Source organism: Arachis duranensis, chromosome 2 (genome assembly GCF_000817695.3).
Source record: "Arachis duranensis cultivar V14167 chromosome 2, aradu.V14167.gnm2.J7QH, whole genome shotgun sequence".
Taxonomy (NCBI): domain Eukaryota; kingdom Viridiplantae; phylum Streptophyta; class Magnoliopsida; order Fabales; family Fabaceae; genus Arachis; species Arachis duranensis.
This window is the reverse complement of record NC_029773.3, coordinates 16,249,594-16,263,239: the sequence shown is the minus strand read 5'-3', so window position 1 is coordinate 16,263,239 and position 13,646 is coordinate 16,249,594. Positions and strand designations below refer to the sequence as shown.

The 13,646-nt window shown below is 35.1% G+C and overlaps 2 protein-coding genes and 1 pseudogene across 2 annotated transcripts; 1 reads left to right on the top strand and 2 right to left on the bottom strand.

Annotated features, from left to right (window-relative positions):
- The first annotated feature begins 2,765 nt into the window (after positions 1-2,765).
- On the top strand, positions 2,766-3,308 carry LOC107473762 (probable UDP-N-acetylglucosamine--peptide N-acetylglucosaminyltransferase SEC). Its single transcript, XM_016093349.3, has 3 exons — positions 2,766-2,859; positions 2,958-3,078; positions 3,186-3,308. Exons 1-3 carry the CDS (start codon positions 2,768-2,770, stop codon positions 3,297-3,299), a joined length of 327 nt encoding a protein of 108 aa, XP_015948835.3. The 5' UTR covers positions 2,766-2,767; the 3' UTR covers positions 3,300-3,308.
- Positions 3,309-3,806: 498 nt separating this feature from the next.
- Positions 3,807-4,542, bottom strand: LOC107473757 (germin-like protein subfamily 1 member 7; annotated as a pseudogene).
- A 1,079-nt stretch (positions 4,543-5,621) lies between these two features.
- LOC107473787 (uncharacterized) lies at positions 5,622-8,562 on the bottom strand. The gene is given in 6 exon segments (XM_052257761.1): positions 5,622-5,739; positions 5,973-6,144; positions 6,274-6,339; positions 6,742-6,948; positions 6,951-7,274; positions 8,506-8,562. Coding segments are annotated over 5 exon segments (714 nt in total). The 3' UTR covers positions 5,622-5,739; positions 5,973-6,084.
- Positions 8,563-13,646: the final 5,084 nt, after the last annotated feature.

Below are 13,646 nucleotides of genomic sequence, written 5' to 3'. Positions count from 1 at the left end.
GAGGACAGCCTTGAAATTAGTAACTATATTTTCCTTTTTTTTGTTAATTATCTACATATATAACTAAAAAAGCAAACTCTAACATAGACATAAACAGGCCATTTATTTGGACGAGGTATTGGAAGATCGTTCATTCTATGACTTTGAGACCACTCCAAATCTGATTTCTTCACAGTTTGAATTTGAAGAGCCAGAAGGCCTTCCCACCCTCGAAGCTGGATCGTAAGATCGTATAATTAGTAGTTATTGATATGAAATTTATGCAATTATATAATACTCTAATATAGCTTCCTCGATATGTAGGAGTGACGCGGGTGTGTGGGTTGCAAGTTGGATGATAGCTTGTTTTGAAGATGATCATTTTAATATAAAGGTAATATTAAGCACTAATCTTTTCCTTTGTTTTTTCTTTTATATTTTGATAATTAAGACTAATGTGTAATTATCATGGTTCTAAAAATCAAACCGGACCAATCGGTTCAACCGAATTAACCAGAAACCGATCATCTAGCCGATTCGAATAAAGTCAAAAACCGTCTGACAAAAAATCGGTCGAACCGACAATTAACCAATAAACCGAAAGAACCGTTCGATTTTTTAGCGGTTTTTGTTTTGAAAGTAAAAATGCCAATTTAAAAAAAAAAGCGGCTAAACTAACGTAAACGAAGCCTTAAATCCCTAATGTTCACAGAAATCACCCAGAACTCCAGAAGCCAGAAGAGAAGAGGAATCAGCAGTTCAGCACCCACAGGCCACAACAACTTGCTCTCCCCTCTTCACAGTCGCATAGCCAGCCCACCACCACTAATCGAGCAGCCTACCGCCATCGCCACTGCATCCCGCAGCCACAGCAGCGACGGCGTTGACCACGGCAACCACCACCGCGTCCTGTTTCGTCGCCGAACTCGCCTCCTGTTGCGTCATCGCCGAGCTCGCCTCCTCTTTCGTCGCCGTTACTCGCCGCCGGTAATACTCTGTTATTCACTTATTCGGTTATTCCTCCTTGCTGCCTTTTGATTTTCTGTGCTTGATTTTATGATTTATTTGTTTGTGATTTTGATTTTTGATTTTCTGAGGTTATTTGTTCATGATGAATTTGTTTTTTGCTTCATGATTTTAGTTTTTGATTTCCTGAGGTTATTTGTTCATGATGAATTTGTTTGATGCTTCATGATAATAAGCTGTATGATAATCACCATCGTAATGATTATGAATTTCCACAAGATTAGATTTACAACATAGGATATTTTTTATTATTTTTGTTTTTATTATTTTCTTGTGGGCATTGAACCCTCTAGTGACATACGACATTATATTTTGTTTATGTTTGTGTTGGTATTTGTTTGCCGGATTATTTAATGTCTCCATTTGACTATGTATGAATTTATACTCTTTTGGTGATTGAAATTTAGTTCTTTTATACTCTTTTATACTCTTAGTTCTGTGGCATCGTCTTTCTTGAAAGCATTTTTCTCTTGCGGGGTTGACCCTACTCAAGTTCCAGAAGGTAAATTTCTTTGTCATTTTTTTCCTGTTGATCTTTCATGTTTTCTAGACATGGCTAACCTTGTTGGATTGAATCGGTCTTCTTAGTCTTTCAAGGTTTTTCATGAGTACAAATTTGCCGCCTGAGAACTAGGAGCAATGCAAATTACATTATGACATCTAGTTATTGTTGGAAGTCTTCAATTGCAAATGATATTTAGAAAAGGAATATGCCACATCTAGTTTTTTGTAATTTAGATATTCATTCCTTTTTGTTTAAATCTGCACATGAAATTTGATACCTAATTCCCCCCCATTTCCAAATATCTTCTCAGAACATGCTCAAAACTCTGTTAAGTACTTAACTTGGCATAGAACTGCATCATCTCGATCTTCCTCATCTAGAAACCCTGTGGGAGCAAACTCAAGAGATGATACAAAGGCCTTTACAACCCTTCTCCTCCAGCCACACTAAGTAACAATTGCAGCCTTTTGCAACTTTTTATAATATGAAAATGAAATTTGCCGGCACAAATTAGCCTGAAGATATTGACAAAAAAGATCATTATAGCAGGGCAAATAAGAAAGTAGAAATTGAATCCAAAATGTCAGCACAAACGATCAGACTATGGGCTGCCTGAAGATAAATTTGTATTTGCATGCTTTAATCAACTATACAAGATGGATCCTGAGATATTTAGTACATGGTAATAACAGGATGCTGCTTATTGGCTGTTTAGATTATATTTTTTTTCTAATAAAAAAAGTATTCTCACATATTTAGTTATATAGTTATTTTCTTTTCATACCTTGTCAACAACTAAGCCTTATTCCACTTGACTTTTCTGGGTGCATTGTTCAAGAAACACCATTGTGTTTTATGAGAAACCATACTTCCATTCCTTCTAGTGGATTTCTGTAATGATATTACTCTTGATGATATATTGTGATTAGTGGTGTCTGTTATGTTTTTTATTATCGCTCCAAAATGAGCGCTGGGCATTGGCCTTCTTTCAGATGGTGCTGCACAAGGGTTACAACCAGACCAAATTATTTTCACAGATGTTGCAATGAAGAATGAACATATCAGGCGAAGTGCTTTAGCAGACTTATTTCTTGACACGTAATTTCATGTCTACTTCTTGTCCTCTCTTTGATGTACTAGATTGTTTTCTATTATTTGCTTACGGATTCCTTTGTTTTAATACTCTTATTGCATTATTTTAGGCCTTTATGCAATGCACACACAACAGGAATAGATATATTATGGGCGAGTTTGCCTATGATCACTCTACCTCTGGAGAAAATGGCTACTCGAGTTACCGGATCACTCTGTCTTGTTACTGGACTTGGGGAGGAGATGATCGTTCCCAGGTGAGAGATATTTTCTTGATTACTGATATGGACAGTTATTGTTACCTTTCTGTTTATAACTTACTAACTAACTGTTGTGTGTGAAACCAACCATGTAGCATGAAAGAGTATGAAGAGAGGGCAGTATCACTGGCCTTGAGTCGCCCAAAGCTTCAAGCTCTCACTAATAAGCTTAAGTCTGTTCGCATGACTTGCCCTTTATTTGACACAACTCGCTGGGTGAGTTTAATACTCCCTCTCCTTTGCTTCAAATTATAAATGTATCAAATTCTTTTTTGTGACAGATAGTATGTAGTTTATAAGATGCATTGTTCTGAATTTTGTAGGTGAGGAATCTTGAAAGAGGATATTTTAAAATGTGGAATCTACATTGCTCTGGTCAACGTCCCCAACATTTCCAGGTCACCAAAAATGATCTTGAATATCCTTATGATAGATAGATAGATAGATAGATAGATAGATAGATAGATAGATAGATAGATAGATAGATAGATAGATAGATAGATAGATAGATAGATAGATAGATAGATAGATAGATAGATAGATAGATAGATAGATAGATAGATAGATAGATATAGGTGTTAGACAAGAATATATATAAGAAAATCAAGAAAAAGTAGACCGATCTTGTACTTGCTATGTTGATTAATATGAGTGTAATTCTGTTATAGCAATCACGAACATATCTATTTTGCTAGCAATCATGGATGAGTAATTTATTGTGTTTTGGCTTCGCAATGCTCTTGATTAATTAACTAGAACATCAACAAGATATACAAAAAAAGAAAGAAAGAAGGGGGGACTAATTACTTTTCACTAAAACTCAAATGAACCAAAAGTTGAATCAAATACAACAAATTTGTTATTTATTATCATATATGAATTGCCAGAGCCAAAGCAATATATCATACAAATAGAATGAAATGATGGTGCTTCACTTTATCAAATTAGTTATTATCGTATCAGAACTGTTTTTCAAGGTAGTTAATTACTTTTTTATCCACTTGAAAAGCTTTAGTCAAAACTTAAGGAGAAATAGGTGGAGTGGATCCAAAAACAGCATTTGCAACTGTGATAACACCTGGATTCTGACTGCTAAGACCAGAAATAGCAACAGCGTTGCCATAACCCATGTTCAGTTGGAAATGAATGAGACCAATTGGAAACACAAACACATCACCCTTATTGAGCACTTTAGTAAAAAGACGATTGGTGCCTTCAACAACAGTCAAAATCTCTGTTGCTCGAGGGTGAGTGTGAGGAGGGATTAAACCCTTAAGTGCAAAATCTAGGCAAGCAAGTGATATGCCGAGTGTATTAAGTCCGGGTAGTTCGTTACGCTGACAGGAGTCACGTTTGAGCCAAGTTTGTTGACAACATTCCCAGGATCTACATGCTTGAAGAAATCTTCAGCTACTACAACTTTAGGGTCTTTGAAAATGTTTCCATTCACAAATACTGCATAATAAGAAATTAAGAAGAATTAATTATAACGATGCTTAACCATATATATTGAAAGGAGTTTGATACTTGAGTATGTAATGATATATAGCAACATTTTGGATGTCATTGAGAGCCACACAGAAATCTTGCAGTGGACTGGGATCATAGGCTGATGCAAAAGAGGATGCCAAAGTCAACAAACCAACAAGGAAGTAGATTGCTTTCATTTTGTGCCTCGTAGTATACCTTACTATTGATGCCCTCTTCTTTTTTCTTCTTTTGTCTCTGTGTTTGTGAGCGCTAATCTCTTATAAATGATGTTATGTATTTAATTGCTTAGTTGTGATGAATTTGTTGAATGGGAAGCTTGCTATTTAAAGGGAGGAGTCATTGAATTGGCCTGCAAATTAACGTTGTTGCATCTAATAATTGCTGAACCATTCTATACAAACTCATCAAGGAAGATGGCTTTCTTATATACATATATACAGGAATCACACACATAATCACAAAAGGCAAAACAAAAACAATTGACAAAATAGTGATAAACTATTTCATTGCATGCATTGCAACAAAAACTAAGTTGCTAATAGTAAACATTATTCATCCCAGAATACAACCCTCATGAGTCATGACCATACACCATATTGGCCACAGTATCACTTCCATCGCTTGAACATGCCATGCTTCCAACACTTGCTGAATTTGCCATGCTTAAATTTTCCATGCTTAAACTTTCCATGACCAAAGAACCCATGATGATGACCATAATGACCATGAGTCAAATGGTGAGCACCATACATAGCGACCGCAGCAGCAGCACCCCCTGCTAACATTCCACCAACGCCACTAGGCCAGTGCCCTGTTACAACAAGAAGTCAGTACCCACCATGGCTTCATATTGAAATCAAATTATAAGCCTTCATCCGGAGAAGCAAAGATGCATTATCAACATAAGCACATTCCAGAAAACATTAGGTGAGAGTCCTATTAACAGTGGCAGAGCCAGAATCTTAAGTTGAGAGGCCACATGGTTCAAAAATTTTTTAAGTAACCAACAGCATCAAATGATCCAACTAGCGCTCATCCATGTGGGATAAAGTATTTCATATGCAAACTATTTCACATAGAACACATATTGTAAAGTTTGTTATCTATTCACCCTAATCCTAATCAGTAGATCAGATGACAATAGCTTCAAGTTTCATTGACATGAGAAACAAAACATAAACAGAGAGAGCAAAACAGAACACAGTATTAAATTACATTATGGAAACATGAACTGGCATCCAATGAAGGGAAGTTACAAAAAAAAAAAACTGCCAAAATGTGTAGTAGCCTCGTCGCTCGTGAGCATATATGAAGAATTCCTTTTCGGATCCACTTGGCCAAAACTTTTACGGAAACTTGAGAAAGATCAAATAATCATTCAACAATCTAGGCAAGATCAAATAATCAGTCAACAACCCTGATAATCAGTAACAAATTCAACTCTGATGATTTTTAGCAAAAAAAAAATTAAACTCGGTGATTATTCAGCAACACAGCAAAAAATTCAAGATTCAATCACTAACAAATTAATTGATTACCAATTCAACATCATCTCAAAATGCAGGGAGAAGGGAATCTGGGAAAGGGAGAACAAGGGAAGTGATGATGCATGGACTTACCAAGGGCGACTGGGTGACGAAGAGGACCCGACCCCAGAAGAGGACGAGTGCTTGGCAAAAAAGAAGAGAGATGACAAAGCACAGTCAGGTGTTCATCTCAAAAACCATCAAGTTAGTGATCATCTTCATTGGTTCCAGGGCAGTTGGTCAAGAGAGCATCCTTTGATTCATACTGAAGAAACATATAAAAATTAAAATTTAATTTATAGATAATTATGAGTTTCAAGAGTGTCAAAGTTTAGTTTTTAGTATTATTACAAAACAAATATACAAAAAGTAACTGTGTGAGTTGTTTACTCACCTTGCATCCACAAAAGAGGCAATAATTGTGGTCATCCCTCAGTTTCATCAAAACTTCTTGCAAATCCTGAATCGATTACATGTATCACTATCACAGTCGCAACCAAATACGAACACAGGAATAGATTAACAAAGTTCAACAAGAATGAATTTCAAAGTATAAGAAATACAACAACGACAAGTAAGCTTTGTGCAATGGCTAGGTAGGATCGGCTTAAATGGATAAAATGATGACAAAGTGCAATGAGTAATATTTATTTAAATCGCTTGGTATTTAGAGTATAACGAGGAGAAAATTAATCAGCAATGGAAGTGTATTGACTTAATGTGTGTGCCTGAGCAGTTAAGATAAAGAAAAAAAGAAAGCATTTGTGCTGTTTCCATGTGTTATTCAGGGATGCAACATAAATCAATACCAAAACATGGTTAAAAGGTGCGTTCAACCAAAAATATAACCTTAGTTACGCACCTCTTCTGTTATTTCTTCCTCTTCCTCATCTTCCTCTTCTTCATCATCCTCATTCTTTTCCGGTTCAATGATTTCTCTATTCTCTAATTGATCAAGGGCAACCTTTGCCTTATGGAAATTGGCTACAACTCTCTTACTCTGCCATCGCTACTTCTGTCTCAACCCAAAGTCTTGCATTAGATCCTCCTCTTTCCTCCTTTTTTTCTCTCAGCTATGATTTCCTCCTTTTTCCTCTTCTCCTTGTGAGGATCATCTAAGCCAATACCAGCTCGTGATCGTCGAATCTCAATCCCCACTGGCTCAGCCCTACCCAAACCCTCTTTGCCAAGGGCAGCACCGGACGTATAACCCATTTGTTTGAGCAGCTTAAACCCGATGTTGGATCGTGGTATTGGAGCTTCCACTTTTGCTAATGTTTGCTCATCCTCTTCTTTCTGCTTTCTATCTCTTTCAAGTTTCTGCCGTTCTTGCCAGCTGAGTGTTTTTAACTTATTCTTGGAAGAGCTGATCGGAGGGTCTTTCTTGCCAGATATCTGCACATAAGAAAGGGATCCTCTTCACAAAAATACAACTATAGTACATACAATCCGTAAAATAAAAGAGGTTAACATAATTTAAACATGAGGAGCCCAGGAAGGCCACGAGACGTTGAAACGCCGGCGATGACATTCGATTGCGAGACAAGAGAGGAGAGAGGGAGAGATCTTGCGTGCGACGCACAGTGAGACAGATAAGAGAGATCCAGCAGAGAGAGGATAGGAAGAGGAGAGAAGAAGATGAAGAATACTAAAACTTTTAGAGGCGTGAGGGTTTCTGAACCTAGACGAAGAACAATTTTAATTTTTTGTTTTTTTAATATGTTTAATTCAGATGAAGAACAAATTTGATTTTTTGTTTTTTTAATATGTTTTTGTTTTGTTGTTTAAATTATTTGAAACTATAAAATTAGGATTTATGATACGATTAGTATTGGGCTAGCCCAATTAGAGAACTATACTATAAATAGAACTATGATGTAATAATGTGGGATATGCATGGTATAATTGGAAATTCTACTTTCTCTCTTTGGCCCTAATTGTAGGGATTTCTCTGCTATTCTCTCTGATTATCTCTAATTCTCTCTAGCTCTTGATACAAATTCGTATCAAATGGTGCTTTCATTGAATACGATGCCAAATTCCTATAATAAGTCACCGGATTCAATTTGGGACCAGCTTGAAATTAGTTTACAACGCTTGGATTCAGATTATCAAAAACGGACGAAGCTACTAGAAGAAATTCAAGCAACTTGCAACAAAATTTGTGCAACCTTGCACGATCATCAACAACTCCAGCAGCCTCCAATTTTTCAGATTCAAGCCAAATCAACCTCAACTTTTCAACCACTCAACAATAATTCAACAGCTCCAGAAACAAACAATTCTACACTTAGGGCTCTGCAATGTCAGAATTCAGCATCAGATTATGAGAAGGCAGCATTAGAGAATGCAACAACCAATTTTCCAGAATTCAACATGACTCTAGTTCACACAGAAGAGGAAGAAGAAGCAGAAGAATCAGGTTTCTATTTCCTAGTTTAACCACAGCAACAACAAGCAAAATCAACAAAAACTCCAGATCAAGCAACAATTCAGCACTCACCAGTGTCAATTTGTAATTACAAAGAAGCAGTAACACAATTCCAGCGACGACTAAATTCATGCCAAAATTCAAAAATGATAGATGCAGAAGAAAAATAATTCGATTTCAATTTTGAATTTCTACCTGAAGAATCAACAGAACTTGCAGTTCAAGTAGAATGTCAACTAGCAGATCACGCATTTGAAAACTCAATTCCAGGATTTCCAACCACAGCAGATCTGGCCATTTCAGTGACAAATGATTCTAGTGCAATTACAAGATTTATGACCAAGAACAATACAGAAGTCACAAACAAACCTGGCGGTAGAGGTATTGTGTGGACTGCAGGGGATCGACCGTGGTTTGATTCGTCGATGACGCACCCAGGAGATTTGCAGGCAGATCGAGATGCGGGAGGGGAGGACGCTTGGCGGTTTCTTCCTTGGGAGGTGCCGAACCCGCGGACAACCGCCACTGATGACGATGCGAGGAGCAGCGCCGACGTCGGCGCTTTCGCGGCGTGGAAGGGAGAAGCCCATGGTGCTCCTGTAACAGGGGTGCGTGCTCACGCCATCAGAACCACCATCCGCGGCAGAGATCGTGGAGTTTGGGGGTTCCGTCGAGCCTCTCCAATCGTGGGTAATCCACCACCACTCCTGGTGGCGGTCTTTCCTTGGAATCGAAACGGAGAACGAAGCGGCGAGGACTTGCAGGGGCGAGTAGCGGCTTCGGGAAGAGGTAGGGAGAACTCGAAGAGCGAACAGCGGAGGGTTGGGAGCTGGACGGCAGCGGCGATGCCTCCATGCAAGCTCGCGAAGGCCGGTGGCTGCGGGTTGGACGCAGGGGCGGCAGCGGGTGCATCTGCCTCGCACCTCCGAGGCAGAGAAACAACAACGCGTCTATCTTCTTCGATGAGGATGAGGAAGAGATGCTGAAGCCTAACAATGCGTTGGGCTTCTATTGTAAGCTAACCCAAATTTTACCTTCTGAAGCCCAAAATCAGAAGGTGATGGATGGTACAATGACTTTAAACTCAATTCTAAGGATTTCAGTCCAATTTTAAATTTCAACAGGAATTATATTTTATTGGTTTTGGATTGAACAAAAAATTTTTCAATGGGATCATGGTGGTTAAATTTTTTTTTAGCAGTAGCATAGAAAATATTGTTTTAGAAATACTAATTTTTTTTTATTACTTGTAATTAGCTTTTATAATTTTTGTTAGAATATATATTTTTTTGCAACCTTGAGGACAAGGTTGTTTTGAAGGGTAGGATAATGATACAATTAGTATTGGGCTAGTCCAATTAGAGAACTATACTATAAATAGAAGTATGATGTAATAATGTGGGATATGCATGATATAATTGGAAATTCTACTTTCTCTCTTTGGCCCTAATTGTAGGGATTTCTCTACTATTCTCTCTAATTATCTCTAATTCTCTCTAGTTCTTGATACAAATTCGTATCAAATTATTGAATTTTAAAATTTGATTAATTTAAAAGGGTATTTTTATCTAATCAAATAAAGAAATGATGTTTAAGACTTTTTATAAAATTATATAAAAAATATATTTTTATTTTAATTTAATTAAAGGAGTGTATTAGTAAAAGTGGTAATATAATATATATTTCAAAAAGAAAAAATTAAATGCTGATATAGAAAATAAATTTTACATGGCTTGTTATTACTTGTCCGTATTTTAAATATATCGATACGTATGAATTTATCATCGTACCATAGCAAACACCTATATAGTATATTTTTAGTTCTTTTAGTCTTAGTTGTCAGAACCGAACTGGTCAGGTTACTGGGTCACTGGGTTACTAGCTCAACCGGTGAATCACTGGTTGAACCGATAGAACCGGTCGTACATAAATAAAAAATATAAAATAGTAAAAAATTGAATAAAGTGACAATTAGGTCCTTAAAATTTTCGATTTCAGATTAATTAGCCCTCAAAAAAAAATAAAGTACCAATTTGGTCCTTCAAGATAGTAAATGATGAACACATTATGTCCCTCCATTAATTTATCATGTGAAATTTAGTGGTAATGCTTATATGTCCCTACTAATTAGTCCTAAATCGAAATCTTCGAAGACCTACTAACTTAATACTCTAAAAGATTTAAAATAAATATCTTTACTAACATTTTAATATGTAAATATAAATATTAAAATATTTTATACTTATTTTAATAATTCTATAAATTTTAAAGAATTAAAAAAAATTGAATATAAAATTAAAATTAAATTAAATAAATATAAAATAATTCAGTTGTGCATGTATATAATATATAGAATAATTAGCACATAGATTTACAAATGAAAGCACCAGCTTAGTGGCATTCTCTATTGAAGCCTACCAAGGAGGCATGGGTCACTGGGTCAACCAGTGAGTCGCTAATTCACCCGGTTGACCCGGTCATAATTAAATAAAATTATAAAAATAAAAATAAAAATTAAAACTTAAAATATATGTTTTAATAAATATATTAATAACAATCAAAGATCAATTCCTAGATATAATTTATGATGAAAAAAAATAATAAATTAATTATTAGTATAAAATATTTTTTAATTTAAAAGAACACGAGAGAGAAAAAAACATAACACAATAAAACTTGGTATTAATGTGAATTCATGTTTTAAAAAAATAAAAAATGAAATTCATTTAAAATTAGTATATAATTATTTTTTTATGTGTAAGTTAATGAGAAATGTGTTGGCAGAGTGGCATAAGAGGAGACCTTGCGTGTAGTAGGTCCATTGTTCGAACCCTTCAACGATACTTTTTACCAATTTCGGGACAGCGGAGCACCTACGGTGGTTTGTGGCCCGCGAGTGCATCCGTGGACTCGCACGGGTCAACAGTGGTTTAGACACGAACCGACCAGTTTTCAACGGATTTAACCATCGTTGATTGAGTCATTTGCGTTTTCGGTTCATAGCATCTTTTACCTAATGAGATCAATAAATCATATTATGAAAAGATAATAATAAATATAATATACAAAAATCACAATTAAAAGAGTATATAATGTCAAATAAAAATTTAATAAAAAAATAAAAATAATAAATAATAAAAAAAGAGAGCTCATGTAGAGAGAAATAATAATAATTTCATAAATAATACAATAACATGTTTAAAGAATAAAATTGGTAAAGGAAAAATAGATGTTTAGTGTAAATGGCTAAAAGCCAGTTAGTGAAACGCAGAAGCTAGAAATTGTTACTTCTGGTAAACGTGATTTTGACTACAAAATCACTTCTCGTTTGCCAAATCAAAAGTTAGCCAAACAAAAAATTGAAACTTTCAATAAGCTTAAACGTGCTTTTTCTTCTCAAACGGATTTGCCAAACACACCCTCAATATATTGAGAAAAATTAGTGATCAATATCCGACATTCTTCGTTCTAATCAACATAACCTTTAAAGTAGCATGGACATAACTGAACATACTGTTTATATCAACTCTCTTTGATATTGCATTGATGATCAATTTTCTTTGCTGAAGTATTTCTTGTATTTCTTTAGGGTGTCTTTGGAAATTCAAATAACTGGAAATAATTTAATTTGTAAATCAAATCTTATATTTGGAATAGATAAAATTTAAGAATTGGTTTGATTTTTAAATATATGAAATTTACAATATAATTAAGATCAAATTTGAGGTAACAGTTTTGGGGTGTTTATTAGTAGTGATGAAAAACTATGGGATAAATAAAAATTAAATTATTATATAAATATTTAAATCAACTTAATTTTTATTTTACATAAATTTAAATATACTTCATTTATTTCATTTCGAATCAAATGAAATTGATTTTAAAAATAGTTTCAAATACACTTTTATGTAAAGTACACTATTGAACCAAAATTGATATGCTTGTATTATTGGCAAGCTGACCAAATTACATCAAGTAATACTACGGTGAGTGAATGTCGTTCTCACGATGATTACGGGTGGCAAGTCCGCCCCAACTCGCCCCGCCCCGCCTAGGTCGTCCCATAAACGGGACGGGCCGACCCGTCCCGCTAACTAAAATGGGTTCAAAATGCTAGTCTGCCCCATTTTATGGCAGATTGGTGGGTCGGCGGGTTAGCCCGCTTGACTTTTTTTTTAAATAACACTCATTAAAGTGAACTAAAATATAGTAATTAAAAAATCAAATAAAAAAATAGTCATTATAATATAATTTTTTTCACTATCTTTTTTTTTAATTTTTAACTTCAATAAAATTGTTCAAAATAATATTTGTCAATAGAACTATCTTTATTTTGAAAAATAAGTCATATAATTTGAACAAATATGAAAAATTGTAAAATAAGATAAACAAAAGTTAATAACTAAAAGAAGAATAAAAACAAAAACAAAAAAAAGTGTTTGAAATTTGTATACTTATTAATTTTATAATAGTAATCACTTTTTATTTAATAAAAAAAGAAAAATAAAAATATTCGGACCGGCGGATCGGCCTATCCCGCTCCGCCAAAAAGCGCCAATTTGGCGGTGCGGGTTTGGCGGATTTTTTTAATTTGGCGGGCTCCAAATCCTAGCCCGATGAGTTCATCCCGTTTTGCCACCCCTAACGATGATTAACGGATTAAAGCAGGTAATGTCTAATTAAATCTCTAATTAGGTCAATCAAACATTGGCAAGAGGGTTGTGGATCTTGAATTAGAAGCAAGAACAGTGAAGAGGAGAATTGAGAGAACGAGAGAAGGCTTAGGTAGCATTTGTTTTGAGGTACTGGAATAAAGACTGAGAGACGGAGACCCTGTATCATGTTTCTTGGCTCATAGACTGGTACTAAAATTTCTGTTTCTGTCCTTAAAATTTTAGTACCTCCAAAAAGTGGGGACACAGGGGACTGAAATTTTTAGAGACGGAGACTAAAATTTTAATAACATTTTATACCTAAAATACCCTTATTTCAATTAATTAATTCCAATTTTACCCTTTGTACAAATTAAATTAGAGTTTCATTCTTGTTTCAATTTCTGTCTCCCACTTTGTACCAAACAGAATACTGAGATTTATTTCAGTTTCTATCTCTCAATCTCAGTTTTTCAATCTCTATCTCTCTACCAAACGCTACCTTAGAGAATTAGGAAGTAATTAAGGATAGGGAATGTTAAAGGTTTCGGAGATGTTATATTCTTAGAAAATACTGACTAGTTTTTTTTTGTTGATTCAATACAATATGGGAAATTTCGTAAAGTTCCTTGCCGAGACAACAGACACGCTCTCAATGGATCCTTCGCACGTTGGGCATACCTC

Bases quoted from the DNA above. Each gene is read 5' to 3' on its own strand.
- LOC107473762 (XM_016093349.3), top strand. From the start codon at position 2,768: ATGATCACTCTACCTCTGGAGAAAATGGCTACTCGAGTTACCGGATCA. The intron at 2,860-2,957 runs GTGAGAGATATT...CCAACCATGTAG, and splicing joins GAGGAGATGATCGTTCCCAG to CATGAAAGAGTATGAAGAGA. The intron at 3,079-3,185 runs GTGAGTTTAATA...TGAATTTTGTAG, and splicing joins TATTTGACACAACTCGCTGG to GTGAGGAATCTTGAAAGAGG.